This window comes from Toxotes jaculatrix, chromosome 6, assembly GCF_017976425.1.
Source record: "Toxotes jaculatrix isolate fToxJac2 chromosome 6, fToxJac2.pri, whole genome shotgun sequence".
NCBI classification, from domain to species: domain Eukaryota; kingdom Metazoa; phylum Chordata; class Actinopteri; family Toxotidae; genus Toxotes; species Toxotes jaculatrix.
The window spans coordinates 23,154,669-23,170,148 of record NC_054399.1 but is presented as its reverse complement, the minus strand read 5'-3'; the positions used below and the strand labels follow the sequence as shown (position 1 = coordinate 23,170,148).

At 42.4% G+C, this 15,480-nt stretch overlaps 1 protein-coding gene across 1 annotated transcript in view; it reads right to left on the bottom strand.

Annotated features, from left to right (window-relative positions):
* Nucleotides 1-1,939: 1,939 nt before the first annotated feature.
* zc3h3 (zinc finger CCCH-type containing 3) overlaps nt 1,940-15,480 on the bottom strand; it is a 48,428-nt gene continuing 34,887 nt past the window's right edge. The window contains exons 6-12 of the mRNA XM_041041110.1: nt 13,721-13,796; nt 13,128-13,283; nt 12,538-12,607; nt 9,707-9,838; nt 4,718-4,881; nt 4,452-4,609; nt 1,940-2,231 (exon numbers count right to left, since the gene is read on the bottom strand). Coding sequence (XP_040897044.1) covers nt 2,200-2,231; nt 4,452-4,609; nt 4,718-4,881; nt 9,707-9,838; nt 12,538-12,607; nt 13,128-13,283; nt 13,721-13,796 — 788 coding nt within the window. The 3' untranslated portion in view covers nt 1,940-2,199. The remainder of the gene's footprint in view (nt 2,232-4,451; nt 4,610-4,717; nt 4,882-9,706; nt 9,839-12,537; nt 12,608-13,127; nt 13,284-13,720; nt 13,797-15,480) is intronic.

Sequence of the window (15,480 nt, the reverse complement as noted above, 5' to 3'; positions counted from 1 at the left end):
GAGAGAATCAAGTTGAACAGTCACACTCACAGGCCAACACAAACACACAGACAAATATCCACCCTGACAAAATGTATTCAACACACAGTTTAACTGGCAGTATGTGACAGTCCGTACACAAAGATTTCCAAGCTGCTGAACAGCCATCTACCAACAAATCTCTGCTTTGTTTGAGGTCAGGTTCACAAATGCAAACGCAAGTATTTTTTTCATCTGCAAAATCAGCTTTAAAAAGCCACTGAGATCAGTTACTTCCAAAAGCACGAGTCCATGACTGGAGTGTGAATCAGGCAAACAGCTCGCCTGGTTCTGTCCAAAAGGGAGAGAATACACACTCTGAGAAAGCAAAATGTTTTCAAACTTTTCTCCATTAGTGTGGACATGCTGAGAAAAACACCATCACTAACAGATGTGCCACAACACACACAGGTGATGCACACACAGACACAGAGTGATGTGCTGGGGGCTCTTGTGAACATGGAGAGATATATTTATCTGCTCGTGTGTGTGTGTGTCTATTGTGACCCCCTCGCTGTTTATTAATGTTGTGTTGCTCCCCAGAGTTTCGTGCAGCTTGTTTGTCGTCGCCGTGACAACTCCTCAGTTAAATCGAGTATTAATATTGTAAATATGAGGCTCAGCACTCACACACAAACACACACTCACACACACACCAACAGCGTGCTAATAGTTTTTGGATGGAGGTGTGAGCTCTGCAGAGCAGTGGATGAGTTACATGTCCCAGCATCCTCTCTGCTCTGCGCTGCCACACAATCATTTAGCTCACATACAGAGAAATAAAGCAGAAGGAAACAATAAAGACAAAGGAAGGATAATGAGCAGACAAATGAGATATAGATCAAAATTCATGTTTATATGAGGTGGATAAATCTTTTTAAAAACAGTTTTACATGTTGGAGAAGCTCCTTCTGATGAGTTCGTCCTGCACACTGAAACATCCAAACAACACAAGAATCTAGTAAACTGACCCTGAGGCGAGATTATTCTGTTAAAGAACAACTTCCATATTCAAGAATGACCATCCACACTCAGTCATGAATACTGTTAAATCTTTAGTTCCTCCTCTTTAGGATGGGAAAAACACTCTGGAAAGTGCTGCTATTGAAGCCCCATTCAGACTGGGCTTACCTCTAAGGGGGAGATGGGCTGACTCTGACTTTACCTGTACTGATCAGAGGGTGCGTATGTATTCAGTTTTTAATCCCTAACACAATTGCAATTACAGCCGTGATTATCTACTGTTTTTGAACTCCTGTAATTTAAATCCTGTCTGGAGCCATTTCCAGAAGATCTCTGAGGTTTTATTAGTGTGAGGAGATCGTTGTCATGTATTTTCTTCCTTTTTATTTTACATCAGCTCAGTTTCTGCAAATTTAATGTTATCTAATGTGAACACCATCACCAACATGACAACAGAAATGAACTGTCAAGAGAGCAAGACCCCAAAGAAGCTGTCACGTAAGCACCAGTATTGCCATATTGTCTTTTGGCTTTGTCCTGCAGAATGTCCAAATCCAACACAAGCGAATATGAAAATGCCGTCCAGACAAACGTATTAAATTGTAGAACAGAAGGGAGAAGAGTGTTTTCAGATGTAACGTTTACGACTCAGAACTGTGATTGTTTTAACGACAGATTTCTGCGCGCACACTTTCTCAAACACACACAAATGCACACTCACAGCATGGTGAGGATGAAGTCACTGTGCGCTCATGTGTCTCGTCTCCAGGCCCGTAAAGTGAGGGGCACTGCTGCTTCTGTCACCACCTTCCTGATGAAAACTCTCACAAACACGCTCGGGTCATGTGACGACACCGCCGCTCCGAAACAGAAACACACTCACACCCTATAAACACTCTCACAGCACTGACTTCACATGTCAAAAAGAGTGTGTGAAACACCAACCCACACAGTAAAAGTTTAGATTTTATTTGTTGTTTTAAAATTTACAAAACCTGGTGAGAAAATCCGTGTCAACATCCAAACTGATATGTAAAACTGATGTAGATATAGTAGATATAGAAGATCAAACTTTCAGGCCCTGAGTTATTTAGTGTAAGTAATTCAGAGGCACCAATACACCTGTCAGAGACACAGGTACACCTGTCAGGACAAACCTGGAGCTCAGAGATCATTGATAGGAGCTGTTCGCCTCCCATGCTGCTGGTTTCTGTAGGCTTACAGCCGAGGTTTGATCTGCAGCTTTTTCTCTGTGAAAGAAACACAGGAAAATTAAAATGAAAAGACAAAAAGATACAGTTATAAAACGATGAAGCGTGTGATCCCTCACGCGTAACTGACTCTGATCTACTGTGTATCGAATCCTGCTGAAACACTGAGTGATGACATCTCAGCTGATGAGTAAATGAGGAAGAGAGCAGGACAACAGGGATGGATGAAAGTGTGTGCACATGTTTGAGTGTGTGCGTGTGTGTGTGTGTGTGAGTTTGTAGTGTGGCAGTGATACATTGCATCAAAGCTAATTTATGCAAAGTGAAGAGGAGCTTATTTGGCTGCGTTCCACCTTTAATGAGGCTCTGGGCGGTGCAGTGTGTTAGTGAGGGACCAGAGTGTCATTAGTAATACTTAAGAGCACAGACCAACTGGACAGAGGGGGTGGAGAGATGTGGAAATGATAGCTGGATCACGCATGTGTTTGCGAGTGCGTTTAGACGCATTGAAGGGTTGTACTGTTCCACTGAGTGACACATTTATTACAGTGGACACATCAGTGTAAGATCCGTGTCATAAAACCACGCTCAGTTCTTCAGCGTTCAAGGAGACGTTGTCCAAAGGTGTCTCAGGCTCGGCTGCTGGTCAGCACCAATGTTTAGACTGTTTCTGGAGGTGAACAACACATCTGTCCATCCGTCCATACTGTGTACACAGACCTACACACATATACATACAACAGGCTAACATACATTTACATACAAACACTTAAATGTAGAGACATAAAACACACAAAAGCGTAGAGAGGCTTCTTAGGATTCAAACAAACATCTGTTGCCACAATAATAGTAGCAAATATTATTATAAGAAACACAAAACTGTGTGTGTGTCTGTGCAGAAGAGGACCTTTGACATGACCTGATGTCTCGGGTCGGGTCAGGTCAAAGGTCTGGCTTGTTTCCAAGCAGAGCAGACTAAATTTAAGAATGACAGGGAAGGAGGATTACGTAAGCGTGAAAAACTGAGAGTGACCAGAAACAGAACTTCTCACAAATTCATCAGGTTCAATGAAAATAGTGATCGACTCATCACTGTTCATCACTGTGTGACCATGACCAATCTGAACTAGAAGCCTGTTACACATGGAAAAAGAACTTATTTATGAAGGACAATAATTAAACTAATGCAATTGATATTTTTCTCTAAAGATTTTTTTAAAGCAATCTTCAGAGAACTACCCAGGAAAATATTGTTCGGGTGGGACAGAGAATCACAATATGACTCCCGACTGTTAATTACCAGGTAAAATTAAAATATAAATTTCCATCATTCATACTGAAATTTTCATTTTACTCAGATGAAGCAAAAAAAATAAAAAATAAAGGTCAAATAACATTAAGGAGAGATTCTGTATCAAAAGAGAGAGAAATTGTTAAGTAATGTGTTGAATGCCAAGACAAACTGAGCACAGGTGTTAGAGGCAGTCAAATGTTGTGCTGCAGTGTCAACTAGCGTGTGTGTAAACGTCTGTATATATATACGTGTGTGTGTGTGTCCAGCACGCAGGGACAGGTGGATGGTCGAACCAAATGGGAGAATGAGGAAGAGGAGGAGGAGGAGGAGGAGGAGGAGGAAGGGGGGGGTGGGGGCGATCGGGGAAGGCGGCCTCTCTCCTAATCCTCTATCTGTCAGGTCTGTCGACAGAGAGCTCAGCTGTGCTTCTGTTCGGCCCTAAACCTAAATATTATTACCTCTGTCCCCTGAGCATCATCACACTGACTCTACAACCCAGCTCTGATCATCATTATCTGTGTGCAGCTTAGATCACTCCCCCCTGCCCGAGGAATGATCCTGGGCCATTCACCACAAACAATGTCCTTCCACAAACCGTCTTTGGACTATGTGCCCGACACTCAGCACTTTCACATGAAGTATAGCATTAGTTAGTCCTCTTAACGACAACCTGGATGTAATTTACCTTGTTTTTGCCATCATTTGTATCAACTTTCACATTTTACTTGGCAAATCTGGTGACTAGAAAAGTAGAGTTCAACAAATGAGAGGGAAAAAGCAGTTATATGTGAACTAAACATGGAATTAAAAAAAGAAAAATCAACATGTATATATATCACAAACCACCAAATGAATGTTTCCTGTCTCAGATTGGTTTTCACAGTTTCATGACACATAGAGTTGTTTTGTGTACACTGCTCTGCTGCTGAGGTGCTCTGTGTTTGCTAGGTTATGCACTTCGTTACCTTTAACCTGTGAGGCCTCGGGTGGCAGTGTGTCCGGAGCATCTGCATCCTCTGGGGAGCTGGAGAGGGAGATGAAGGACGGCAGTGCCGAAGGACCTGCAGTAGGTGTCTGAGGAGCTGCCTGAGGGCTGTGTGGCATGACAATGGACAGGCAAGGCCTGAGAGAAAGAAAAAAAACGACCACACATGACCAAAGTTTAATTATAGTAAGCAGTTGATGATCTGTATCAGTAACAATTAAAATCTGCAACATCTGCTCCTCTAACCTCTTGGAGGGTTCCTTGGTTCGGGCTCTCTTAGCTGGTGTGGTGGAGGTGTTGCTGATGCTTCGTTTGGCGGGTTGCCGGTGCCGCAGCTTACATCGGGTTCCTCGGGGGCAGGAGCCGGTCTTAGAGAAGTCAGGACACACCAGAGTGTGTTTCTTCTTACACTGGTGGTCAGATAGAAAGAGTGTGTTCGAAGTTTTACAGCATACACAAAGAAAGTCACAACTGCTCATATAACAACATACTAATATGGGTAGATTTACTTCTGAAATCTGAACTTCTGAACGTCACTTATGTGTTTATAGACACCATATGAAGAGGATGTCCTCATAAAATATAGATGCAGAAAAAAAAAGCTGAAGCTATATTACAAATTAAGTCATATAATAATCTTTATCTGTATCGTGTTTGTATGATACAGGTACAAACATCAAACATTAAAACTGTTATGAAAGTCACTGTTTGAACATTTTACAGAACCAGACACAAGCAACAAAGATAACAGTGTTCATCAGAGTCGTAAAACATGGCTGGATTTAAGGGGAAGATCTGGAGCTGACAAAGTTTTTATTGTTTGGTCTGTCCTGAGAAGTGGTCCAGTGATCTCACTGCACACAGACCAGGACTTCTATGACATGATTTAAAGTGGGAAAAGGGCCCAGCTCCTGATTAGGTCCTTGATATTTTGCTCCGTGATTCTGTCCACTCTTTTTTAAGTTACTACGTATAAGAGACACTCAGCCTCTCCTTTAATGTGCAGGCTGAGCAAGTGGGTCACAGTTAGCGTCACGCTGAGGAGCATTGTGCACAAGAGAGCAAGCTTTCACATGCATGTTTGCAACTGAGTGTGTATGACAGTGTAATATGGGTGTAAATTGGTGGCTTCATTCTCCACGAGATCCGATCCCTCCCACCTGTCAGAAAAGCTAATTATATTCACTCTGGGGTGCAGGCTGCGAGGAGTGTGTGTGTGTGTCTGAGTGTGTGTGTGAGGGGTGAGGAGTGTGGGACAGGGAAGCAGATTGGTCCAGAAATAGAGTGTGTATTGGGGGATGTGTGCGTGTGTGGGCGTGTGTGTGTGTGGAGGGGAGGGGGATCTTCAGATCGATTTTCCAGGAACGCTGTGGACTCTTGGTCAACTCTCTCTGGAGCCCAGTGGCCCTGACTTGCTGCCATCAGAGCTCCTCTCACCCCCCCTCACACCCATGTTCCTGCACTCCTGGGTGCCAGGGCGGCCCGGGATCAGCTCGCTGTCAAATGTTTCTCTGGATCATCTTATAGGGCTGCGGTTTTGACACAACAGTTCGTTCAACAAATCAGGCCTGCCACTGGTGTCGATGATGCCCAGGGTTTTATATTTGGTATCTGACATCACTACTGACCCCATCAGGCCCAGTTATATCATGAATTGTGATACATGATTTCATGGCTGCAACAAGCTTATTAAACTTCTTAAACTTTCTTGTCCTCTCGCCACCGTTGACAAAGATAATGAAACATAAAAATCAGTCCAAGGCCAAAACACTGAGAAGATTTATGAGGCTGGAACCAGACATTGTTTGGATTTTTAGTTTAACCATTAACTATCAAAATTTTTACTGATTGATTAATAGATTCAGTGACCCATTGTTACAGCACTGCATCAGTTTTTTGTTTAAATTAACCAAAAAAAAAACAATGATCCAGATCTCTGAAAAACAGTGAAAGCACTATAACCATGATCCACATGTTATTTTTCCACAGCTGATTAAACACTTCTTCACTACTAAGCTGGTAAACTGTCTGACCAATCACAGACTTTCTTTCAAGTAATCAACAGCTTTTTTTTTTTTACTTTACAGCAACCTGTGTGCGTCTGCATTTTCAGTTTGAGCCCTGTTTTAGTTCCTGTGCATGCAAAATGTGTACATCTGAGGGTGTTTTTTTGTGTCCACTTCAAATGTTTGGGAAAAAGAAAAACTATTTTGTTCTTACACACTACAGGAAACTCTGATTCATATCTAATTACCATGTTGTGATGTACAACAGTTATGCAATTTGACAGGCAACTCTGCACAACTAAATAAAAACATTAAACATGACAGAGTTCTCACGTGGAGATGAGTGAGTGTGACGGGACAAAAAGAGTTAAATCTGAAGCACTTTACCAGTGTGAGAAACAGAAAGTGTCAGAGAAATTGACTGTAAAAGCTGTGTTCACTCACCACATACATCCTCATTTTCATAAAAAGACAGAGAGAGAGGGAGAGGGAGAGAGAGAGAGAGGGAGAGAGAGGGAGAGAGAGAGAGAGAGAGAGAGAGAGAGAGAGATGGGAAATGGGAGGAAAAAGCTAAAGTGGACAGAACATCTTTATCCCACACCAAGTTAACAATTTTCCACTTGATTTAAGGAATGCTGGGATGTCTCTGGGGCCTATTAGAGAGCTCTCTGCAGGGCCAAAACCAGGAGGAGTCAGCACATTTACCAAGAGACTGAGAGAAGTAGCAAAAGAAGCAGGGAGGGTGGGAGATGGAAAAGACAGTAAAATAAAAAAAAAAAGGGACATCACATGCATTTACATCCTGGCCATTAAGCCGACACTTGTCTGGAAGAACTTATAGTGAGTGGAATAGAACCATAAATGAGCCCAGGTTGAAAGATTAAGATTACAAGGAGGAAAATAGTAAGAAAAACGTGGTTTCACAGTGTGTGTTTCACAGAGTTTAGGCTGTGATTAGATTGATATTAGTGCACTGCATTAAAAAAAACACACACACTGATCATCCTGACAGAGGAGAAAATGATGTCTTTTTAACCAATGTCAATGCTGCCAGAATTTCATTAAAAATCTTAAGCATGGCAGAAAACCAGTCAGAGAGGATACCAGGTTACCAAACGAGTACTGTGTCTGTTAGTCCTTTCGTGTTGCTCTTCATTCTGCGCATCACTTTGCACAACAAAGACAAAGTGAACTGTCACCTCGCATTTCCTCTTAAAAGCTGCACCTGAACACACAGCAAAGTTTAGCACTGACAGCCAACACGCATTGTGTGTTTTGCACATGCATGACAGGAAATAACTGAGCAGTTATATGTGTGTCTAAGGAATAAGAAAAACTAGCCAACACACAACACATTGACCTTGTTTCAATTCTTCTTTTAGCACTAATGGATAATATATCTTTAAAAATCAAATTCTCTCTCTGGTTCTTTTTTGCCTGTGGAAAAAAAAAAGTAAAGGCAGAGTTGAAAAATAAGGAGAAACTGCATTAAAAAGGATTAATTCACTGATTCATTAAGCTAAACAGCCGATCAGACAGCTCTCCGTTACCGACTGGCACAGACGAAGCTTCAACATGCTGAATTGGCCAAATGGCCATTAATAAAATCCAATAAAATTAACTATAGCCAACCCCCCAAAAACTATGGATGACAGTCTGCCACAGACACTCAGTGACACCTGGTGACCGACTGTCAGTTTAATGTGTCAGTAACCTGGGAGAAGATGGACCTGAGGCAGGAGCCACCTTTGATTGATTCAAAACGGATATAAATTGATGCTGTGTAGTAAATAAACAAGAGGGACAATTAGGAAAGGACAGACAGATGCTGTGATTTGGACGGGGAGTGCGAGACAAAGCCAGGATGAGGCAGGATGGCAGAAAGTCTGTGTGGGGGAGGAGGATGGAGGCGAGGAGCAGACTTAACCCTTGAGCTGCTGGAGTGTCTGCCTGCCTGGCCCATAGTGCCATCCTCAGCAGTTTTCCCATCTATAATTACTGTCTGCTATCCATCATAGAGCCGCCAGAGCCTCACAGTGCAGCGCTCCATAAACACACACACATGTACTCAGGCACAAATACTCACACACACACATACAAACACACACACATAGGGAAAAATCACAGACCTAAGCACTTCAGCTAATAGAATAAATATTAATATCCCTTTTGTTTTCTATATCCTCATTTCCCCGTGCACTATTTAAATGAGGTCTGACAGTGTGAAAAAGCATCTGTTTCACACTCGATGCCCAAAACCAAGCAGAGAGAGGAGAAAAGAGGGAGAGAGGGGGAGACAAAGGGAGGTAAAGACAGAGGAGGGGGGAGGAGGAGAGCTGTGGATGGTGTGTTTCGACATGGGGACACTGTGTGTGTGTGGTGACTTGAGTGTCTCTAGTCATGTGTAGGTGGCTCTCTGTTACCCATCAGGCCCTCAATGTGTCACTCAGACACTACAGTTATGCCATTATGGACCACCACCCTCTGCAGCTGTTCCTGCCTGTGTGTCGCTGCGTACATGCGTGTGTGTGTGCACGGGGGGGTTGTGGAGGTTGTTACCAAACTACTTGTTTACCTAAGCTTCAGTTTAACTTCAGTGGAGCTGTATATGTGTTGTACAATATAATTGTAGGTTATATAGACTCTGTAACCAGGTAATACCTCAATGCTAAATAAAAACGAGTCAGATACTGACTTACTTTGTGAACAGATGTCCTTACCTCATTTAAAGATATTCATATTTTAATGTCATTTAACGGACTTCCCAAAGAGACAGAGAGAAACAGAGTGGGTGTGCAGGACAATGTGCCCATGGTTGCGCACAAAGAGGTAAAACAGGAAGCAGAGAGAAGTGAGACGGGAAACCTTTCTTTATTTGGTGCTTTGTCGTTCTTTGTAAATCAGTATTTTATCAGTGCGGCTCCTCGATCTGTAGTTGAAGTTATCCTGTGACTTTCATCTTATATGAAACGGTCAAATGCAGAAGACCACTGTTACATGCTCCACTGCTGTCTGAGTCAAAAAACCCCACACACTGTCAGGGGCTACACGTATGTTGTTGTTGGTGAAGACAGTGTCTTTTCAGATGACATAAAACACAAATTCACTTTGAACCTTTTGTATTACACTTCAACCTAAACTCTGATGTTGTGTGTGTGTGTGTGTGTGTGTGTGTGTGTGTGTGTGTGTGTGTGTGTGTGTGTGTGTGTGTGTGTGTGTGTATTTTTACCTTCTCTCCCTCGGGACAATAGCCTTTGACAAAGTCCTCACACACTTCAGCTTTGCGGGACACATAGACATGACTGTAGGGACAGTCGCTGTTGTTACAGATTCCCTTCAGGAAGTAAGAACATACCGGCATCTGGAGAGAGACAGACACAAATATTTAAACCATCTGAACCAGAGAAAGTGTTTACAGTGCTGGACACAGACAGGGTCAAAGGTCCAAAATCCCAGATTACTGGCAATATGTCCAAAAAGAGGCTGAATTGATTTCAGGTATGAATTTAACTCTGAATGAATCTAAGCACTTTTAATTTCTGGTGTTATTCCTGAAAACATATCAGACAATAAGTTGAGGTATAAAGATGTGCTTGTGAAAGCAAAAATAAATGAAATGAAACATGAAATGAAAGGGTTAAGGTGATCTATGTGACAGAGAAGAAGAAGATGGGACAATAAGTCCGTTAAAAACAGTGTTGCTGTTTTTACTCCTTTAAAACAAATTTTATTATCTATTTTTTCTGTTCTCTGTAATGCCCATCTTTCCTTGAGGTGTACAAAAAAAAAATGCAAATAAAGAAAACATTAACAGAGAGAGAAAGAGAGTGAAGCAGGCAGGCGTGATGAGAGCATGAGGCTACATGAGAATGTACAAGTTTGTAAACAAATGTGCGGTTTTAAACCACAGCACCGTCATGTACAGTTCGGACGTGTCCCATGTGCCAAGTGATCTGTCACACTGAGCAGCTAAATGACCTTAATTGCAGTTGACAGCGGCAGAGTGAGAGTGAGTGTGTGTCTTGACAGCATGTGTGCGGGTGTGTGTGAGCAGAGAGATCTACTGTGTGGTGTGTGGGGGCGAGCCTGGTGGAGGCCGGTCTAAATATACATCAGTGAGGGAGTTCAGCGGGCAAAGATGGGGGGAGGCGGAGTGTGAGAAGGACTCCACCTCATTGGGATGGGATCAGTTCTATCTAATTAACTGCTACAGAAATATTTATCCAGGCTGCAGCTTGTTCAGCTCTCATGATGTGTTTATGTGCTCTGGATGTGTGTGCACAGACTGGGCCGCTGGTGGGGGGTGGGGTTCCCGGGTGTAGGGGGTTGATGGGGGGGTGGTAAGGGGTGTCTGGTTCCGAGGTATTTGTGGTAATGGGGGAACAGGAGGGTGGGGTGTAGGATTCAGGATTTGGGCTCGCCTATACGCACTAGTGCCCAGATCAGGTTCGGAGGTCTGCAGGGTGTATACCTCCCCCTTCACCCCCTTCTCACTAAGACCCCTGTACAGTCCTGTTTAAGGGGGTCCACATGAAATAAGAGCAGGTGTATCCTCTGGAGGGAGGGGCCCATGATTTGGGGGTGAGGGGGGGCAGTTGGAGAGGTGGCATTACAAACAGACAGCTGGGCTCTCAGCACTTACAGGCAGCAGTGTGACAACCAACACAGGTGCTGGGCATTGTATGTGTATGTGTGTGTGTTTGTGTGGAGGGTGAGGCAAGACACCTGTTGTAGGGTTGTCTCAAGTAAAAAAAAAAAAAAAAAAAAAAAGCTTTCCCTTTTGAATGTCTCCACTTTCCCATAGACGGGCAAGAAAAGACACACACACACATCCCCACAGTTCAGCTGGAGACTTTGGCCAAATGTGGATGGAGCCACCAGGTGACACAGTGTTATACAACTTAAATCAACGAGTCTCCACTTATATGTCCAAATTATCGCTTTGAATTTGGAGGCTCAGTTTTACTGAATGCAGGAGGGATTTCCTGGAGTCTGAGTCTGAGAGGAGTGACAATGACCTGAAATCTGTATCAACAAACATGATCAGATTAACCTTGATGACAATGTGCTTTTTTTCTTTATTCATGTTGACTCACTTATATGTTTCTCCTGTTTAAATTACTACAAGTTAAAGATATTTCTTGAAAACATTTACATTTACTGAATACTGTAGTATGTGTTTAGGTCAGTTCAGAGTTTCATAATGTCTGTAATTCAATAAAATGGGTTTAAGATCCATCTTTACTCAGAGTTTGGTTTGCTGACGTTGAGATGGATCAGTGTGACAACTCAGTATTACCAAACCTTTGGTAGAATCATACTGTGACAGAACAACATTCATTTTAAAAAATGTAGTTAGACTGATAATTTCAAGAAAAATTGGTAATTGGTAATTTAGTTTCGTACATATGAAGAGTTTACAGGAACATGGTTCAATATATCTGCAATGTACACTGATACTTAAAAAATATTCTCATTAACATTTTTTGGACTGCAACTAACATATTTTTATTATTGTTTAATCAGATAATAATTCTCTACAGTAGACCGATTAATCATTTTGTAATTTGTGAACAATGTCTATCATGATTGCCAGCATTTAATCAATTTTCAAAATTTTCGGTGCATTGATTAAATATTGTGACATTAATTTCAGCCATAACAGCTAGTCCTTTACTGACAGTTGCTGTTGCTCATGAGCAGGATGAGGTATGTAATCGTAGGTCTGAGGTGAAGCTCATGTTCCACTTTGTTATATGCGAAAACCAGAACTAAACTCACACAAAAAACAAAAAATGATCACACTCTAACCTTTAGGCTGCTCGTTTACCCATAAGCCCCTCCTTGAATGCCTCATCAGGTTAAGTCTTCCTCACTCTTTCCTGTGTCATGGAAACAGGAACCATGCCAAGAACGCAAATACGATACACGGTGACTCTACCCAATACAGTGTCATCTTATACCGACTCACTGTACTCAACCCTGGCCTTTGCAATGAAAACCCATAAAACATTATGTTGACCAACATCTAGGTCACGTGTGCATGTACGACTCTGTTACCTTCTCCTTAGCCACCTTATGGGAGAATGGGCAGGTCCCGTCTGCCTGCTTACACGTTCCTCGCAGAAACCTGCACATAAACAACAAAAACAAGCCTGAAATAACAGAAGCCTAAAGAGTTGTGAAGTGCTGCTGGTTCTCAGAACAGTAAATTCCAGCCAAGTTTATTTTAATGACATCCTTGATGCTCTTCAGCAGAGAAACACAAGAGTCTCTTACATAATGTACTGACAGTGGTCATAATTATTTCAGAATTGATCCTAAGAAATCACGTACTTTCCATCAGTTTTGTGTGGCAAAGGGCTCTAAAGTACTTCAGTACCCATGTGCCTCAGGTGCCGTTTCTATGAAGAATTAACCAACCAGAGGTGCTGATCAAACCAGCCCCCTATTCAGATGCTTTGTTGATTGGTGAATTTATCCAGAGACTGAAAGTGTACTGGTTTGAACTTCTGAATGTTTCTTCACCTTCCTTTAAAGTGTCATCTTTAGTTTGCTGTTGGTGGCACATGCAACTGATAAATCTGATAGTTTGTGACTAGATGATGGATATGTTCCCTAGAAGTTGTAGGTGTACATGTGCATGTTACCTTGTGCAAACAGCCACCTTGTCTGGGTCGTGTATGTAGGGACAGCTGTTGCCGCGGTTACATTTGCCGAAGCGGTTGTAGTACATGCAGTACTGCTTCTGCTGCTTCTTCTGGTGAGCATGCCTAATTATGGCGAGGCTCCGCTGAACTGCTCGACTTGTTTCAGAAAACACAGACAAACCACAGGCATCCACAAATCAGTAACAAGCAGCCTATTGTAAAACTAAAGAGGAGAAAAAACAATGCCAGGATTACTGTTTCAGTTCTCACCCCTATGACTGACTATGGGCAGAGGTATCCTCCATATGCTAATTTTAATTTTAAGATTACTTCTGGCTTTACAGCCCTTAGCTGACAGTGATGAAAGACAGCTAATATTGGGGGAGAGAGAGGAGGATCAAATACAAAAATCTTGGCTGGAGTTGAGTTCAAGATGGGGCTGTTGTATGAAGAGAGCCAGAAGGATGGTCCACATATAAATGTTATTAGTCGAAAAGTTGAATATGCATGCAGAAATGTTCACACTACTTCTGGTAGAGTGCTTCTGATGAGAAGAGATGAAACAGGCACTGTAAGTGCTGAGAAAAGCCTACTTGGCTAAGTGACGAGTGCTGGAGGGTCGGTTCCAAGCAGGAGCCATGGGTGAGACGTGGGGGCTGGGGGACCTTCCTAAATAAGGAGAAAAGGGACAAACAGGGAATTTAAGGGCACGTGTCCCATACACAACTGTCAGTTTAATCCAGGCAAAAGTCTCCACAGAAATCAATAATCATCATTAAACTTAAACCAGTTAAATCAAATGCCTGATGAAGACTGTCACTGAAATATAACTACACAAGAATGGAACAGGAATACAAAAACAAGAAGCAGAAGAAGAAAACATTTACAGTGTGATGTAAATCTAGGGCCATTACTGTTTTTCATTTTACACTGTGTTAGTGTTCTCAACAACAAAATCATACAATGTCCAGGATCAATTTGTGCAAGTCAGTCCGGAGGAGTTTATCCCTGATGGCACATCAGGAATAAACTCCTCCTGACCGACTTATGCTGTGAAATGTTTCCACAATATTACAAGGTAATAGTTTTGCATGGTGATAATACACTGAATATATCTGACAGCAGAGTGGAGGTCAGCTTTAAGTGTATTCATCATGCATTTCCATGTTACGTTACATAAATCTTACCCGAATTAAAATTAGTTATAACTATTCACATCAGATATAACAGAAAAGAAACTGCCAGAGTGTGTGTTTGTGCAGCCAGATACAATAACAACCTGATATGTGACTGGTTATTTATACAGTGGCGGTTTGACGCATAGGTGCCAATGCCGAACGTGACGTCCAGCTCTCTCTGAGAACATCACAAACACTATGTACCCAATGCACTGTGTGTGTGTCTGTGTGTATGTGTGTGTGTGCAGGGTTGCTGGAGGCCATGAATATGAGGAGAGAAAAGGACGAGGAGGTGAGGAGGCTGGGGTTACAGATGACAGTTGACCTCTAATTTTGGAACAGTTTTGACTGTTAAGACTCTTATCAAGTGTGTGCTGTGGTGCGATTTCAGCACAGCGGGATTACAGGCCGGTGGCTTCGGACCAAGAACAAATGTTAAAATCGCTGAGGGAAGATATGAAATTGTAGCTCCAGCTGAGAGGACACCTGAGGCTTGTTTCTGGAGGATGCAGGAACGTGTGTGTTGGGATGCCGGTCACGAGTTTAACAGAGTGGAGCTCTTCAATTTCTCCTGCAGGTGTAGTTGCTACAGAGTGTGTATAAGGGAGAAGTGTGAAGGAGGTAGAGGCAGATCTGGGCTTTAATCTGCACCATCCAGTTCTCCAGGCCCTCCCCCTTGCTGCTCTGACAGATGACAACTTTATTATTTCAGATGGCAAATCCAGCCAGCTCTACTAAATCCATTAGAGAGCATGTGGACAGAGCTGCAGCCACAAACATGAATAAACACCCTCGTATCACCTCTGGGTGAACACAGATTTACTGCCTTGTACTCACATGGCATGTCCTGAACAGAGCAGGGTACTGGACCTCAGTACCTGTTTAGTACAGACTGAGATTTTCCTGAGCACTAACTATCAAAAACTATTAGGTATCTAATGCTACTATTAAATGACATGTCAAATTCAAATTGTTCAAACGAGGCCCAGCTTTAGTGTTGAATGTACAAACTTGATATTCACTTGTGTGCACTGCCCGATAATCAGAATAACCTTTCACCCCTTTGATCTGATCTGCTTTTACCATAACGACAATTTGAATGAATGCACATATATTGGAATTAATTCAAATTGGAACAAATGCAAATATCCAAAGTAGATTTCAACATTTGAATA